This window comes from Camellia sinensis, chromosome 2 (genome assembly GCF_055761805.1).
Source record: "Camellia sinensis isolate YWXY chromosome 2, ASM5576180v1, whole genome shotgun sequence".
Classification (NCBI taxonomy): domain Eukaryota; kingdom Viridiplantae; phylum Streptophyta; class Magnoliopsida; order Ericales; family Theaceae; genus Camellia; species Camellia sinensis.
In genome coordinates, this window is record NC_138962.1 from 108,314,405 (window position 1) to 108,333,703 (window position 19,299).

The window sequence follows — 19,299 nt, forward strand, 5'->3', positions numbered from 1 at the left end:
GCCCATGGATAAAATTTTGTGTTGGTGTATAAGAGCCCAAATTATTTTTTGGGTAAATATGAATTGGTCCATATAATTTTAAAAATTACAAATACATCATCATCATAAATTTTCTATTTAACAAAATTAACAAAAAAACAAAAAGGAAAAAAAGGAATTCCTAAGTGTTGTTATACACAAGAATAAAATCATCAAAATTATTAATTGAAATGTATTTATGACATTATTAAGGGGTCATTTGTTATACAATTGGAAATTTAACAGAACATGATATAATTCCCAGAACCACTGAGGACAATTTATGTTTTTAACAAATTTCAAAGAGTGTATTTGTAGTTTACTCTTTTTTTCTTTTTTCTTTTTTTGGGGGGGGTAGAAATTATGGTTTGGTAACAAATTTTTGTAATAATTACAAATTAGGGTCATTTTACAATACATTGGTATAGTAGTTACCAAATTCTGACTTGTTCCCTTCAAAATACAATAGTCTAACTACTTGTCGTATGGTTTAGGCCACCTCTACATAAGATGATGAATCCAAAGCTTTCATTGGGGAAAAAAACACCCTTCTATAGCTTATAATGGCTTGTTATTACATAAAACGGATGGAGGAATAATACATGTGTAGGCAAGATCACTCATTATATGGTTCAGGCCATCTCTATACATGATGATGAACCCAAAGCTCCACAGGGAAAAAACACCCTTCTATGGCCTGTAATGGCTTATTATTACACAAAATGGATAGAGGAATAATACATATGTAAGCAAGGTGCAAATAGGTCTTTGTAATAGGAATCAGGTGGTGATTACCCTAACCGAATTCGCATAACTCCTCTACTTTTTTCTTTATTGTGCCTGTGGATTGGATCCAATTCTTGCAAATTATACCCAAACCCAATGACATAAATACATATACGCAACTTTTCATATACTTTCCTAGTTAATGTAGGGTCCTCTATAACTTCATTCAAAAAGTCTTTTTTGGGACAACTCGTAAGAGGTAAGATGGGCCCTTATTCCATTCCACACAATGTACTACTGTTGGCCCTACCAGGCAACATCTACCTACACAAGCTTGATCAAGAGATATGGAGGATTTGACAGAAGTACGAAATTCTTCCCAAGCACTTACTCATGCCTATAACCTCCCAGTAACTCCTCATTCATGGATCATGTAAAAGGTCCCAACTCAAATAAATAAGGATAAATTACACTCACACCCCTTGAGGTTCATCTATAATACATCTTTCCTCTTAAGGTTTTAGAAATTACATTGACCTCCTTGTCAGAGTTAGACTACTAACACTTTTAACAGAAAACTAAAATGACCTTATCATCCTTACTTAAAGAATATGAATTTAACATGCTACTTTTACTCCCTTACCTTTCTTCACAACAACTTAAACACAGCCAATAACACAACCACCTTACACCATTCACAACCACAGTGACCCACCACCTTCCATCATTCACTACCACTAAGCCACCACCTTTCAAAACCTATTGCCACTGTAACCTACTCCCACTATTCAACTTACTAAGTTACAACTTTCTCTTATCAAAGCTATTGATGAATCACATTGGATTTATAAAATTCTAGAAGAAATTTTTAGTGAAAATCTATTAAATCTATGACAACGTAGTCCGCGTTATTGTAGTTTGAAATTAAAATATCCTAATGTTATCATTAAAGTAAGACCAATGATCTATACTAGACAAGATATAGCTGAATTTGATATTCAACTTCAGAAACTAGAAGCCCTCACTTTAGTCCAGCTTTTATAGTAAGAAACTATGCTGAAATCAAAAGAGGAAAAACCTAAATGGTAGTCAACTACAAATAGGTAAATGAAAATTTAGAATTTGATGGATATTTTATTTTAAGAAAAGATGTTTTGATTAATCTAACCAAAGGATCAAAAATCCTTAGCAAATTTGATTGTAAGAGTGGATTTTGGCAAATTCAATTGACTGAAGAATCAAAAAAATTGACGGCTTTTAGTACACTTAGAAGACATTACCACTGAAATGTTATGCCTTTTGGGTTAAATATAGAACCACAGGTATTTTAACGGTGGATGAATACAATTTTTAAAGATCTTAAAGATTGTTGTGTAGTTTATATTGATGATATACTGATTTTCTCTAAAACCCGGAAGAAACATAAGAAACATTTAAAATTACTTTGTAAAAAATTTCAAAAACATGGAATTATGTTATTACCAAAAAAGATTGAACTAGAAAAAGAATCAATTGAATTTTTGGAAATAATTTTAGACCAGAAAGGTTTAAAATTACAAGAACATATTTTGTCTAAAGTACGAGATTTTCCTGATACTCTTGAAAATATAACACAATTACAGAATTTATTAGGTATTCTAAATTATGGACGAAATTTTATCAAAAATCTTTCAAAAATAAAAATTCATTGGTTAACCAAATTAAGGAAAAATGTTATTTTTTAATGGACATCAGAGGATGTTGCTTTAATTAAACAAATTAAAGAAAATGTTAAATTTTGCCAGATGTTTATCTTCCTAAAACAGGTGATAAATTAATTTTAGAAACATATGCCTTAGAAGCATATTGGGGATGTGTTCTTAAGGCAATACCAAGTAACTTATGGCATAATAAAGAGATACCTTTATCAAAAAATGGAATTAGACAAAGAAAAAATTCAATGCCCATAAAATTACAAAAAGAAGAACTAATTTGTGGATATAATTTTGGAACATTTAAACCAAATGAATAGAAATATATTATTTTTGAAAAAGAATTACTTGCAATAAAATTGGCAATAAAAAGTTTTTATATTTATTTAGCCCCCAGAAAATTTTATTGTACGCACTAATAATATGGCAATAAGAGATTTCTTTATCAATAAAAAAACCTATTGAGTAAGGAAGAAGATTAGCCTGGTATAATAAAATTTCAGAATATATTTTTAAGGTAGAACATCTTAAAGGTACTGACAATTTTCTTGCAAATTTTCTTAGTAGGAATTGTTTCAGAAAATTAAATAAGTAATTTTAATTTTTGCAGAAAACCTCTGGACCAAGTGGAAAAAATGGACAAAGGTAAACAACCCGCTCAAGGAGATTGGGTGACAATTGCTAAAAAAACAATCCCTAGACAAGAAAAAATTTATGTTGTGTTTGCAGAAAGACAACCTAGAATTTACACAAAATGTAATGAGTGCAATAAGCAAATTTGCGGATTTTCAGGAACAAGTTTTAAATCCTATGATAGCATGACCAAAGCTAAAAAAAACTTTTTACAGTGCACCAGCTATGCTTGTTTATTAAAATAATTTTTGTCAAATGAGAACTAATATAATTCCAACTAATATTCAGACATCTAAACCAGATAAATCTGAAATAAAAACATTTTTTTAACCTTGGTATATCCAGAGAAATTTATACAGAACTCAGTGGACTTTGGAAAACTCACATTGTACACAACAAAGTAAAATTTCGAAAACACATGAGAGTTTTGGCCAACAAATTAGCTAAGCAAATAGCTAAATTAAAATCTTTGCAAAATCTTTGTTTTAATATCCTTAAACAAATGAATTGGAATGAAGATTTTAATTTCGAAAAAATAAACAATTTTCTTCAGCTATCAGACCTCATATCAGATGAGTTTTCTGATCCATTTTTTGAACAAATAAAAAGAATTTGTCTTTTGAAAAAGTAAGGACTTTGCTTTCAAAAGAAAATTTTCTTTTAATAAAAAATCGAGTTGAGGATCATCGTGATAAGATTAGACAAATCTTAGAATGATTTTATGATAAATTAAATTTTAAAGATGGAATTCTCAAAATAACCATCATGACATGTGATTTTTGAAGATATAAATTGGGGAATAACAAATCAAGTTATTTTTCTAAATTTGAGATCCAATCCAGTGGATAGAATATCCATTGGTCATAAAAAAAATGCTTTCATGGGTAGTCTTCCGATGGAGTAAATATTTTACTTTCTAGATCTCTAGCACAATTGGTTGGCGGGAACGAAAATATTTTTTTTCAACCATACCAAATTTGGTATCTCAAAGAAACTGAAGATTTTGAATTTAAAGATAATTATTTGGATGAAGATCACCGGAGGGAGCGATTGAAAACTATTCAAAAACTTCTTTTGACAGAATATTGGATAAACAGTCTAATAACTATTTCACAGGCATCTTCTAATATCCATGGTTCAACAAAATTGTCATTTATGGTCACAGATGGTAGAATACTATTTGTAACTCATTTTCCCATAACATATCAAAGGTCTCCTACACTAATTAATGAAGCTTTTGACATGTTATTAAATCTCAAAAAGGGAAATAATTTGGATCTTCTGTTAGAACTAGCCATGATTGCGGATAATGTAGAACAATTTCAGAATGAGCAATACAACCAGGATCCTAATTCCCCTCCATCAGAGACTGATGAAGAGTATCACAATCTCATCAACAGGATGGAAGCATAGTGAACCCCACTATCACATGCAGCTGTCTCCTGATTGACTTTAACTTTATCTAGGACACGTGGAGCAACTTGCATTATTAGGCGGAAAATGATCAGACAAACCCTTTCAGTTGATACTACACGACAAATAAGATCAATCCAATCTTATCTATATTAGTCTATCTCTTTGAACAACGGAGATGGTAGACAGTGTATATAATTGTAGAGGTGTATATAATTGTAGAGGTTGTCAGAAAATATGAAATAGAAAGTCATTATAATTATTATTGTTTAGACTTTTTGTATTCTATTATATTTATTATGTTAGGACTTTTTTGATTTCTAACCTTTGGAAAAACAAAAAAGCCTACGGTTAGGTTTAATGACTTTTGTTTGTATCTACAAAATTGTAATCTATAATTGGCATTAATGCCTACATAATAAAGCAATGTAAATTTTTTGGGTAAATTATACTTTAACTCCTTGTGGTTTGCCCAAAAAATACGGAGATTCCCTATAATTTCATTTGTAACACTTAAACCCCTAAACTTAATACCAAATTGTAATTTTTGACAGATCCGTTTATTTAACCAGAGTGTGAGATTCACGAGCATAAAAGTGTAAGCAACACTCTCTCCTGCAAAAAATGTTACATTCTTGGACCAAAACACCCTTTCTCTCTCCCTTCATCATATAAATATGCAACAAACACATTGAGTCATCTGAAATTGCCCAGATTTCTTCTTTACCGCACAGTAAAACCAGCTTGAAATTCAACGCCACCATCCACTATCCATCTCCTTCTTATTTCCCTTTCCTTATCACTCACTTCATCCAACAAACCAAGGCGATACCCATTGCGACACCATTCCCATTTAGCAGCACTACAACTAATATATACATATATATAGACACATCTTCAAAAGAAAATCTCCAAATAAATTTGTCAAATGGATCAGACCCAATTAGAATTAAAGGAAATTATTTTTTTGAATTGTTCAATAAAAGTTGCAAATTATAGTGCAAAGAATGGTTGGAACTTGAAATAGTTTTTACCTCACAACTTCATATTTTTTTGGTCTGAGGTGTTGTATGTAGGTGGCTGCTTCAACTAGGACAGCCATGGCTTCTTCCATAAAAGGGAAAAAAAAAAAAAAAAACCAGTGGTGACTGCTGAAGAAAGGGGAAAAGAAGAAAAAGAAAAAGTGAAAAGGAATAGAAAGAAATAGTTCAAACTCACTTTCTCTTCTCCTTATATTTCTTATCACCACCATTTCTCTCTCTAAAAATTATCCAAACCCACTTTTTCCCTTATAATTCAAATTAGTAACAAACCCAACCCATGGAGTCAAACAATTAATAGGTGTAATATTTAGATTTTTGAAATTGCAATGATGGGATTCATGCCAACAAAACTCACTTTATCTTCTCCAAACCGCATGCACAAATAGACCCGAAAATATCAAATTTTCATATTCAAACACACCACTCTAAGCCCTTGTATCTCTTTCGTTGTAATTTCATTTTGCCTCATTTTTGCGTTGTTGAATTTACCTCACGGCTTAGTTTTTGTATCACCCCTCACATGCTTCATTCCATTTCTTTTTGCATGCATTCGGAGCTCTAAAAATTGATCAAAAATAACCTTTTTTCTTCCTGCTTCTGACATTTCTTCGGCCCGTCTTTCGAACTCCATAATTTTCTTGATTCTTAACTGTTTTGCCCCGTTCTTTCACCAATCTCTTCACCTTGCTTTATACTTCATCCTACGCAACCTCGTTTTCTTACTTCTTCCTGCAATGGGTTGTTTTGGCATGCTGAAATTTGTCCAAAAATTAACTTCACACATTCCAAAGAAATATCTCCAAATCTATTTCTTTCCTTTTCATCATCCTCCATTTTCTGCTACGTCATCTATAACACTTTTGTGAATGGTGGTTCTTGGTTTTGTGGGAGCTAGGCAATGGTGGTCGTGACGGTCTAGCGATGATGACAAAGTTCACGGTGATGGTGGTCGTGGAGCTTGTTGGTAGTGTGATGAAACTTGGTTGTGAAAATGGGTAAAGGAGGTGGGTTTGGTGTTGAAATGCAGTGGTGATATAGTGTTCATGGTGAAAGAGAAAATGGAGAGAGAGATATGAAATAATACAAATGAAATAATTGAGTATAAAATATCTAAGGGCATTTATGACTTTTTATTACTTCTGTTATGTCCGTCCAAAATTACAGTTTTGTATTAAGTTTAGGGGTTTAAGTGTTACAAATGAAACTACAGAAGGCTCCGTGTTTTTTGAGCAAACCACAGGGGGTTAAAGTGTAATTTACCTAATTTTTTTCCATCTTCATTGCCAACTTCTCAGGTCATTCTATTTACACACCACTTTTCCTCTCAAGGCAAACTATTAATTAATTTATTTTTTATTACAATTTTAACCTTAAGTGAAATGACTATAGAGGACAAGTTATGATACACACCATTTGTGTATTTACCATAAAGGACAAGAATCAATATAATATAATTCATCATTTTCAAACTTGTTCCTTACGTATCTTCTTTGTCAAGAATCCAAAAACCCTAAAACCAAAATCAAAAACGTTTCAACAAATAATCAAAAATATAGTATTATTGAAGATTTTGATTGGATTCAATGAAGGATGCATCTGACAATTCTCATTCGGAACAATGGAGCAATGAAAAGGTTATTTTTTTGTTGTTTTTGTCTTCGTTTTCGTGTATGAATGGTAAATCGTTGTTCGGTTAACCAGAGGTGAATAATACATCATTGTTTGACAAACTACAATCGAACAACTTACATATGTTCAACAGACTACAATTGAACAAATTACATATGTTCAACAAACTACAATCGAACAACTTACATATGTTCAACAGAATATAATTGAACAAATTACATATGATCAACAGACTACAATCGAACATATTCCATTTGTTCGACTATCTAAAACCGAACAAATGCAATTTGTTCAGATTACTAAGGTCGAACTATTTCATTTAATTCAACTCTATACTGCCGAACAGTTATAATTTTTTTTTTCAAAACTGTACATCTGTGAAATGCAGTAATGTTGGATCCGGGGGTCTTGTTGAGCCCCAATGACGTTTTTACCACTGCTTAACTCTGTGTTGAGCACCAACACAGTGTTCACCGCTTGAAACTGAGAATTGAGGGGGAAAGATGGACGAAGGTGGGTGTGTGAGGGTGTGTGAATGAGGGTAAATATGGGAGTTTGTGTGTATATTATTGTGGATGAGTGTGTGAGTAAGGACAAATATGTAAATTTATGATGTGTGATGAGCAAAATATATATTTACTAAATTATTAAATATGTGCTTTTAGAAGTGATTTGCCTTGAAATAATTTATAGTGTGTAAATAGAGGCACCCCAACTTCTCCTTTCCTTGCTCTGTTTGTTGCTTTACTCAATAAACAACAAATTGTTAGGGAAAATATGTGATTCCCCACAAGTAAATCAATCAATGAGAATAAAAACTAATGCGAAAAAATTAAATCAAAAAACAACACAAGAATTTTTACGTGGTGCTCTCAATATGAGGTCTGTCCACGGGATTGATATCCGATTCCACTATCAACAAAAAAAGTTTCTAAACGATTACAAACGAGACACCAATGGTCTCACAAAACCACCCTTAGGTGAATTCCAAATAATCACAAATAAACAAGAGGAAAGACCTCACCAAATAGAAGAACCAAAATCTTCAGAACCAGAGTTGAAGAAGACCCAAAATAACAAACCAACACTAACCGAAGATGCCCCCAAACCGAGCTTCAAAAAACCGAAATTGAACCAATCCGCTTCACAAATCAAAGCACCAATTCTTGATTGACCAAGTCAACTCGAGAATAATAAACAACACCAATTGAAGCACTGTTGCCGAAAAACTTTGCTAGTGCCGTTTTTTTTTTCTTTTTTTTTTTTTTCTCACACCGGGCAAAAACATAAACAATATATATATATATTGTTGATTAATGAGCTTTTCAATCAAAACCCTAGTTGTATCCAAATTGAATTAGGTTTCCACAAAATTAGATATAATATATTAAAATATATTATACCTAAACCAAGCCAAATTAAAATTCTTTTTCCAAAACTAATTGGGTCTCAAACTCCAATAAGGAGGTATATCCAACAATTCTCCCCCTACCGATTTAGGTGGAGATATCAACCATACCCGCCAAAGTTCGACACTTTAAATGTTTTTCTTTCGACAAAGTCTTAGTCAACATATCTGAAATATTGTCATCTGTGTAAACCTTTTCGAGTTGTTACAATTTCGAGTCTAACACATCACGAATCCAATGGTATCTCACATCAATGTGTTTCGATCTCGAATGAAAAGTAGAATTTTTACTCAAATGAATTGCACTTTGACTATCACAATAAAGCACATATTTTTCTTGCTTTAAACCCAACTCTTGCAGAAATTTCTTCAACCATAACTCTTCTTTGTAAACTTCTGTAATGGCAATAAATTCAACTTCAGTAGTTGAGAGAGCAACACATTTTTGTAATTTGGACTGCCATGCCACAGCTCCCCCTGCAAAAGTCATCAAATACCCCGAAGTAGATTTCTTAGAATCAACATCACCAGCCATGTCAGAATTTGTGAACCCATCAAGCATCGGCTTAACATCCCCAAAACACAAGCATACCTTCGAAGTCCCTCGAAGACACCTTAGAATCTATTTTACCGCTGCCCAATGTTCTTTACCCGGATTAGAGAGAAACCGACTCACCACACCAACGGCGTGAGCAATATCCGGCCTTGTACAAACCATGGCGTACATCAAAGAACCAACTGCTGAAGCATAAGGAACTTTCAACATCTCTTCCTTGTCTTTCTCACTTGTAGGACATTGATTTGAACTAAGCTTGAAGTGACCCGCAAGTGGACAACCAACCGGTTTTGCTTTATTCATGTTGAACATTTCAAGAACTTTCTCAATGTAGCTTTCTTGAGACAACCAAATCAGTCATTCTTTGCGATCACGAACAATTTTCATACCAAGTATTTGCTTTGCCAGTCCCAAATCTTTCATAGCAAAAGACTTGCTCAACTCTAATTTCAACCTGTTTATCATGGAAGAATCTTGACCCACAATTAACATGTCATCAACATAAAACAAAAGAATAATAAATTTTCCATCCGGAAAATTTTTCACAAATACATAATGGTCCGAAGTGGTTTTAGAAAAACCATTATTCATCATGAAAGAGTCAATTTTTTTGTACCATTGCCGCGGGGCTTGCTTGAGACCATATAAACTTTTCTTCAATTTGCAAACAAATTTCTCTTTCCCTTTTTCCACAAAACCTTCCGGTTGCTCCATGTAAATTTCTTTTTCAAGATCATCATGAAGAAATGTGGTCTTCACATCAAGTTGCTCATCTTCAAGGTTCATACTTGCAGCCATGCCAAGTACAACCCGAATAGAAGACATATTTACAACCGTTAAGAAAATCTCGTCAAAGTCAATACCTTTCTTTTGCCCAAAGCCTTTCACAACAAGATGTGCCTTGTACCTCAGATTCTTGCCATCATTCTTTAATTTGAAAACCCACTTATTTTTCAGAATTTTCCTCCCTTTAGGCAACTTCACTAAATCATAAGTCTCGTTTTTAAGTAAGGGATTCATCTCCTCGTCCATGACCTTTTTCCAATCACCTTTCTTTGCATGCTCAATTGCTTTTTGGTAGCTCTCAGGCTCTCCTTGATAGGAAATTAACACAAATTCATTGGAATGATACTTTCTTGAAGGTTGTCGGTCCCTTGTAGATTTCCTCAACTCAAGTTGTGATAGCGGTTCTTTAGTTGGATGCTCTTCCTCAATTTCTAGCTCAACTTCATTAGGATTAGCATCATCCTCTACATCTTCAATAGGTGGCTGCATATCTCCCCCATTTTCATCATCCACCGAAGATGGAGATGGATCCATGTCAATGAGATCACTAATTTTTGGCTCCGGTTGATCACCTTTGTCAAAGTCTTCAATTGTTTGGTTTTCAAGAAACACAATATCACGGCTTCGAATGATTTTCTTGTCGACCGGATCCCATAATCTATACCCGAATTCATCACGCCAATAGCCAAGAAAAATACATTGTCTTGACTTACTATCAAGTTTGGGTCTCTCATCCTTTGGAATGTGAATAAAGGCTCGATAACCAAACACTTTCAAGTGCTCATAAGATACATCTTTGCTAGTCCAAACTCTTTCAGGAGTATCACCATTCAAAGGATAGGAAGGAGACAAATTGATCATGTCAACCGCTGTCTTCATTACCTTACCCCAAAAGGATCTTGGCAATTTAGCTTGTGAAAGCAAACACCTTGTTCTTTCCACAATGGTGCGGTTCATCCTCTCGGCAACTCCATTTTGTTGAGGAGTCTTCTTAACTGTCTTTTGATGCCGAATACCTTGGCTGCGACAATACTCATCAAATGGCCCAATGTATTTACCACCATTGTTTGATCGGATGCACTTCAATTTCTGCCATGTTTCTCTTTCAACCATAGCCTGAAAATGCTTAAATACTTCTAGAACTTGATCTTTAGTTTTTAGTAAAAAAGTCCAAACTTTCCTTGAATAATCATCAATGAAAGTAACAAAATAAAGTGCACCACTATGTGTTCTAACTTTTAAAGGACCACAAACATTTGAATGAATCGACTTCAAAACATTTTCTTTTCTAGAAGCAACATTTTTCTGAAAAGAAACTCTATGTTGTTTACCCGGCAAACAATGAACACAAGTTTTAAGATGCGTACTTTTCAAATTAGGTAGAAGCTCTTTCTTGAACAAAACTTGCAGCCCCTTTTCACTCATGTGGCCAAGCCGCTTGTGCCACAATTCGGTAGCAGTATCATCTTCAAGTGCATTGACAATACCTTTACAAATTTTTCCTTGCATCGAATAAAGTGTATGAGTCTTCTTGCACTTAGCCACCACCAAAGAACCCTTTATGAGCTTCCATATTCCATCACCAAATTTGTTGTTGAAGCCTTCATCATCTAGCTTCCTAGTAGAGATCAAATTGAGGCGAATGTCGAGAACATGCCTCACATCTTTAAGCAACAACTTGCAACCCAAATTTGTTTCCAAGCAAACATCACCCATGCCAATAATCTTGGACAAACTTTCATTACCCATTCGAACAGAACCATAATCTCCTTTGGTGTAGGTAGTGAAGAAATCAACTCAAGATGTCACATGAAAAGAAGCACCGGAATCAATCACTCAATTGCTCTCTTGGCTCACAAAATTGATACAATCATCTTCACAAACGACCATGAGATCATCGGTAGTAACTGCCGTTGTGTCTTCTTGTTTCTTATCCACACTTTTGTTATGCATTTTCTCCTTATTCTTGAGCTTTCAGCATTCACGCTTCATGTCCCATTTTTCATGGCAATAATAATACTCAATGTCTTTCTTTGAAAAAACACCATCTTTTGATTTGTCACGGCTTTGATCACGACCATGAGGAGTCTTACTCCTCCCCCTTGTTTTACTTCGGCCTCCCACAACAAATGCTTTTGAATGAAAGGGACCCGCTGATTTTCTTCTAGTTTCTTCATTCAACAGGCTACTAGTGACTTGGCCCATTGTGACAACTCCATCGGGCGCTGAATTACTAATGGTCACAACCAAAGTCTCCCAACTTTCGGGCAAAGAACTAAGTAGCATCAAAGCCTGCAACTCATCATTGAAAATAATTTTCATAGAAGCAAGTTGGTTAACAATACTTTTTATTTCATTCAGATGTTCCGGAATAGGGCTACTATCTTTATATTTTAAATTAACCAACTTATGAAACAGAAAGACTTTATTTGTGGCTGATTTTCTATCATAAAGACTCTCTAACTTTTTTTCATAAATCAGGTATCGAAGTTTCAGTAGCAACATGATGAAAAACACTGTCATCAATCTATTGTCGGATAACACCAACGGCTTTTCGATTATGCCTATTCCATTTATCATCTTTCATACCATCGGGTTTGCCACTATCCCCCTCAATGAGTCCATACAAATCTTTACAAAATAATAGGTCATCCATTTTAATTTTCCAAGTTACCCAATTACTTCCATTGAAGCTAGACATGCGACCCATATTCCCTTCTATTGATTTACACAAATAAATAAACCTAAATAAACCGTAAGCTCTGATACCAGTTGTTAGGGAAAATATGTGATTCCCCACAAGTAAATCAATCAATGGAAATAAAAACTAATGCGAAAAAATTAAATAAAAAAACAACAAGAATTTTTACGTGGTTTCTTCAATGTGAGGTACGTCTACGGGATCGAAATCCGATTCCACTATCAACCAAATAAGTTTCCAAACGATTACAAACGAGACATCAATGGTCTCACAAAGTCACCCTTCGGTGAATTCTAAATAATCATAAATAAACAAGAGGAAAGACCTCACCAAATAGAAGAACCAAAATCTTCAGAAACAGAGTTGAAGAAGATCCAAAATAACAAACCAACACTAACCGAAGATGCCCCCAAACTGAGCTTCAAAAAACTGAAATTGAACTAATCCGCTTCACAAATCAAAGCACCAATTTTTGATTGACCAAGTCAACTCGAGAATAACAAACAACACAAATTGAAACACTGTTGCCGAAAAACTTTGCTAGTGCCGCTTTTTTCTTCTTTTTTTTTCTCACACCGGGCAAAAACATAAACAATATATATATATATATATATTGTTGATTAATGAGCTTTTTAATCAAAACCCTAGTTGTATCCAAATTGAATTAGATTTCTACAAAATTAGGTATAATATATTAAAATATATTATACCTAAACCAAGTCAAATTAAATTTTTTTTTTCAAAACTAATTGGGTCTCAAACTCCAATAAGGAGGTATACCCAACACAAATCAAACAATTGGTCTACATCTCCAAATCAAAAGAAACATCTAAACAAAATAGCTTAAATAAATTAAACAAAAGATCTAAAAAAATAACCTTAAGAAATAGAGAAATTTAAGCCATAATCCATATCTGAAAAAATAACAAGGAAAGAGAATAAAGGAAAAAAATGAGAGAAAACGATCACAGTGGAGGGGGTAAATCGTGGTAGTGGATCCCAGTTGCGAATAGTGGATCCAAACGGTGTAGAAAAGCAATGGATTGATCATAAATGAACACCTCTTCACATTTGACGGTAGAGTACAACATGGGAGAGCTCGGTTTCGACCTTGAATCCTCGCGCAGACATGAGAGTGCTCGGATTCGGCCTTGGATATTGGAGATGAGGGGGCGATCAATAGGTGTTGGGTTTATGTAATAGGGATTGTGTGCTGGATGTTAAGAGAGATGTAGAGAAAAGAAAAGTAAGAGATGGGACTCTCCGATCGCTTTTTGTCTTCTTGAGCAAATTCCTCAATAGTCCTCTTATCCAATGGGTAGGCCTGGTTTCATGATCATGCATTGGAAATTGTTTTTTTCTCCGATTTATACACCCTTGGTGTAACTCTTTAACTGAAATCTGTGCAAAATTCAATGACTTAATGAAATGGCTTTATAGAAATGGCTTTATAGAAATGTATGTAGAATAATTTTTGTTCAAGTTTTATTTATTTTGGTTTCTACAACTAGCTTTTGCTTTTATTTTTCTGGGTTTCTGCAAATGGAAATGATATAGTGTATCACACTTAGAGAGGGAGAGAAGTAGGGGTAAAGTTGGTATTTTAAATTAATTAATTGATGACTTAAGCAATAAACTGTTACTTGCTCTAACGGTTTACTAAGAAAAGGTGTAATTTGTAATATGAATATCCTCCTTAGGGAGAAAAATATAATTTTTAATACCTTGGTGAGGAAGTTGTATTAAAATGTAAATTTCAAAGGTGTGAATATAATTTACGCAATAAATAAATAAATAAATAACTAATAATATTAAAATGATCCAAAATTTTGTGTAATGCATATTATTTTAGGTGTTAATCTCATTATATTTATATAATAATTAGGATGCTTAGGCCATAAATTCATTTTATAGACTCTTAAAGGCATATATAAAAGGGTCTTTTTGTTTGGATCCACAAATACAAGCGTCAACGCATTATTTGTACAAAAAGTGTGCCTAGCAGCCCGTCTTTCTTCAAGCAGTGATGGAGACTATTTAGTTCACTATAGGTGTAATCACGGATCAGATTCGGTTGAGTGACATTCCATCCATCATCTGTTTACTGATTTAGCAGATACGGATTGAGCGGACTGTATAAATTGGCCGAGGAATACAATCGATTTAGCGGTTTGGATTTTATAAATTTTGAACATTTTTTGAATTGAATTATAATTATCTTCAACAACTAGTAATTTGAAAAAAGAGATTTTTATTGATAAATCCATTCTAGAGTTGTTATAACCTATTAGGTCCACAAAAGAATATGATAACCTGATTAGTCCCATAAACTTTTCTTTTTATTCCATAAGGTCCATTTTCCTAATTTAACATATTTTACTGGACTATTTTGCCCCCATATATATATATGTATGTGTACAGTGTTATACGCATTTACATATTATGTGCCTGTTTACGTGGTTGTTTCCTCGGTGATTCAGTTTGGCAGTTTCCATTTTACGTTTCTCTTCATCAATCCAATTCCAAGAGATACGTTTATGTTTTGCATACTCGTTCGAAGGATTGGTGGTGCTAGGGTTTCATTGTTGGTGTTCTAGTCTGGTTCTGGTTCTGTGGTTTGCGACTGAAGATGACGAAGAGGTAGCTGTTCGGCTGTCACATTTTCCGAGCTTTAAGTAGTTCGAATCAGTTGTGTTCGACTTTCTGGAGGATTGTAGGATTGCATGGTTGAGGTTAGTATCAATTTGATTGTGAATAAATGTTCAGTTCATTTGTATGATGAAGCAGATGCTCTGTTTTTGGATTGATGTGAATTGGATGCGCTGGCTTTTCAATTATATGCTTCTTACGTCGTCCTGTGGAGGGGAGTACATTCATATTATGTGAAGAACAGTGTTAGTTCTCATTTTAGTTAGTTGTATGCGTCATGAGGATCTGTGTATATGATTTGATTATCAGTATATATGGCAATGTGAATGTTGACATTTTGCTAATGTGGATTATGTGAAGAATGTGGATGTTCTCATTTTAAATTGATGTTTACTTAATGAGGCTCTGTGTGTGTGATATAATTCAGAGTGTATGTTTCAATGTAAATGTTCAGATTTTGTTAATATTATGTGAAGTTTGTTGGTGTTCTCATTTTTACTTTGATGTTTGCAATTTTGGTATCTTGTTAATATAAATGTGAATGTTCACATCTTTGTATTTGTGAATTATGGATTTAGCACCTGAACTGTACACGTAGTAATTTTTGATTATTTGCACAATGTGATTTTTGATGTCGATTTTGATTAAATGTGTAGTTCTCATTTTACTTGGACGCATGCGTAATGAGGATCTCTGTAGATGATTTGATTATCAGTATATAGGTCAATGTGGATGTTAACAATTTGTTAATGTGGATTATGTAAAGAATGTGGATGTTCTCATTTGAAATTGATGCTTGCTGAATGAGGCTCTGTGTGTGTCATATAATTTAGAGTGTCTGTTTCAATGTAAATGTTCACATCGCGCGAATATGATGTGAAGATTGTTGATTTTGTCATTTTACTTTGATGTTTCCTTAATGTTGACATGTTGTTAACAACAATGTGAATGTTCACATCTTCGTATTCTGAAGCATGGATTTAGCACTTCGGCTGTACGCGTTCTCATCCATTTTCTGCACAAAGTGAATTTTCATATTGATTTATATTAATGTTCATTGTTGTCGTTTTTGTGTTTTTATAGGAGATGGATACCTTTATGCTGTTGGTGTGTACATATGGTTGCAGTACAACTGTAATAAATGTTGCCCGCGCAATGTGTTATTCTCGTTTGGTGGAGTGTTTGTGTGAGAAATGGGATGAGTTGTCTGCTGGTTCTATTTCACTGTTCTGTAAACTACCTGGGATTAGGAAGTGTGATTTGGACAATGAGGAAGAATTTCAGAACATGTTACTGCTTGCTAAATCAATGGGGGTACAACATGTAGAAGTTGTGGTTGAGTTGAAAAGTGGTATTGTTCAGTCGACTAGTTTGGGATTGGTGCGAGTGGGGGTTGAGGAAGAAATTGATGCATTACGAAGATTTTGCCACCATAACGAGAAGGTGTTGTTGTCAGCCTCTTGGGCAAATGGTATTACGCATGTGGGACAACGGTTTGTTGGAGGTGCACAAGAATTTCGTGACGTTTTATGTAAGTACGCCATCCAATGTGGGTTTCAGTTTACATATGTGAAGAACGAGACAACAAGAGTTACTGCTGTGTGTGCGATGCGGGAGGAGAGGGGCTGCTTGTGGGCTATACATTGTAGAGCACAACGAGCAAATGATTTTTTCTACATCAAGAGTTTTAGTGATGTGCATACGTGTGGTACGGATGTCCGAACATCGAAGAATCCACGAGTTAGTTCGGATTTGGTGTCGAGTACCATATCTGAAATTGTGAGGGACATGCCGTTGACTCGGCCGTGTGATGTTGTTACTATTTTGAAGAGGGATTATGGGCTAGATGTGAGTCACCACGTCGTATGGTTGGCTGTGGAGAAAGCAAAGGCTAGTATTCATGGAGATCACTCATTATCGTTTGACCAGCTGCGGTGGTATTCGGATGCGGTGATGCGGTACAATCCGGGGAGTTATGTCAATATTGACTATGATGCGAGTAGTCAACAGTTTCGTCGTTTCTTTGTGTCATTCGCTGCGTGTATTTCTGGGTTCAATTCTTGTCGGCCTTTATTATTCTTGGATGGAACATTCCTCAAAGGAAAGTACAAAGGTCAGCTACTGGCGGCAACGGCAAAAGACGGAAACAATGGTTAGTAATTTTTTTACCTCTATATTCATGTCAATATTCACATTGACATGCATAGTATGGACAAATGAGTGATGGAGAAATTATAAGCACTGTGAACATTGACATTAGTATGCAGTGATGTGAATGTTCACATCTGTGTCTGCTGATGCCTGTAATGTGAACATTCACATTATTTTACATTGATCCATTCACAGTATTGTACATCTGTGCCTGCTAATGATAGTTATGTGAACATTCACATTCACATCAGTGTATACTACTGTCAGTTGATCTGTTAATGAGCATTACTGTGATTGGTCATATTATCAGTTGCTGAACAATCAAAAATGAATTATTGATGGGCGTTAATGTGAATGTTCACATTATCAATTGCTGAATTATTGATGGGTGTTGTGTTGTAGGTCTGTTTCCTGTTGCATTTGCGGTTGTTGATTCGGAGACCACGGCGAATTGGTCGTGGTTCTTGCATGAACTTGGGAAGGTTGTTGATGGTAACCGGCAGATTACTTTTATTTCGGATCGTAATCTTGGCCTGTTAGAAGCTATGCCGAAGGTGTTCCCATCGGCTCATCACGGTTATTGCTTACAACACTTGAAGAGCAATTTAAGAGACCGGATGAAAGGAATTGATAATGGCTTCAGGGATCACCTAGTAAGTAGTTTGGGTGATTGTGCTTATGAGCCAACTGTGGTAGGGTTCCATGAAAAGCTTGCAAAATTAAAAGAGGAGGGTAAACAACGAGCACATGATTTCTTCAAGGACTTGGCACCTGAGCACTGGGCAAATTCATACTTCAGGTAATAACAGTTTCATAAAGTGTTCCATTGGGCAAGCCAAAATGGTAGCGATGTGAATTATCAGTTACGATTTGTAAAATCTTCCAATTGTGTTTCACGTTCAATGTCAGCGATGTGAATGTTCACATCTGATAGCAATGACTCATTTGAATGATGTGAATGTTCAAACAAGTTGTCATATTTTGCTGTTGTTAACATTCACATCATTCTGTCATTTAAGTTGATGTTAGTGTTCACATCTGTGCATCGTGTAAGTTGATGTTAATGTCCACTGCGATTGGTGTTAATGTTCACATCAGTCAACGTGAGTGTTCAAACCTGTTAACTTTCGGGGTGTAAAATGTTTGTGATATTGTGCAGGGGCATGCGTTATGGGGAGATGACTTCCAATGCGGCGGAGTCATTTAATAATTGGATTAAAGAAGCGCGTAATCTTCCTATCACTCAAATGGTGGACACAATTCGTACTCAGTTGATGCGGCAAATGTCTGCACGGCGTGACCAAGCAAACAAATGGAATGAGCTTATTTGTCCTACATTTGAAGCAAGGCTTATGGATTCGTTCAATCACAGCAGGTCTTGGCAAGTTAGCAAAGCCAATGAGAATGTGTTTGAAGTTCATTCGATACCATCTGTCACTGTTGATGTTGCGAGGCGTACATGTTCGTGCTTCAAATGGCAAATTAACGGATTCCCATGTGACCATGCTGTTGTTGCCATTCAGAAGAGCCGCTACAATCTCAATGATTGTGTGGAACATTACTTTCATGTACAGACATATCGTGGAGCGTATTCGGGTGCCATATTCCCTATACCATCGGTGGAGAAGCCGTCTTTTGATCCCATGGACTTCACTATATACCCGCCAACTGTGAAAAGACCACCCGGAAGGCCGAAAAAGAATAGGATCCCATCAAGGGGTGAGAAACTTAAGTAAATAAGGTGCGGGAGATGTGATAAGCTGGGGAGCCATAATCGGAAGTCATGCAAGGAGCCGATATAGGATGTACATTTTTCATTTTAACGTTGTGTTTTACATTGGATTCTTATATTCATTTGTGCCTTTTCATTTTCTTTTTCTGTACGAAACTGATTT

General features: G+C 34.9%; 1 protein-coding gene across 1 annotated transcript; it reads left to right on the forward strand.

The window, feature by feature from the left end:
- The first annotated feature begins 16,227 nt into the window (after window positions 1–16,227).
- LOC145817972 (uncharacterized) lies at window positions 16,228–19,140 on the forward strand. Its single transcript, XM_082912772.1, has 6 exons — window positions 16,228–16,247; window positions 16,337–16,387; window positions 16,504–16,784; window positions 17,100–17,405; window positions 17,807–18,203; window positions 18,564–19,140. The coding sequence occupies exons 1-6, from the start codon at window positions 16,228–16,230 to the stop codon at window positions 19,138–19,140; spliced, it is 1,632 nt and encodes a 543-aa protein (XP_082768898.1).
- Window positions 19,141–19,299: the final 159 nt, after the last annotated feature.

Bases quoted from the DNA above. Each gene is read 5' to 3' on its own strand.
- LOC145817972 (XM_082912772.1), top strand. From the start codon at position 16,228: ATGGATTTAGCACTTCGGCT. The intron at 16,248-16,336 runs GTACGCGTTCTC...GTGTTTTTATAG, and splicing joins ATGGATTTAGCACTTCGGCT to GAGATGGATACCTTTATGCT. The intron at 16,388-16,503 runs GTAATAAATGTT...ACCTGGGATTAG, and splicing joins CATATGGTTGCAGTACAACT to GAAGTGTGATTTGGACAATG.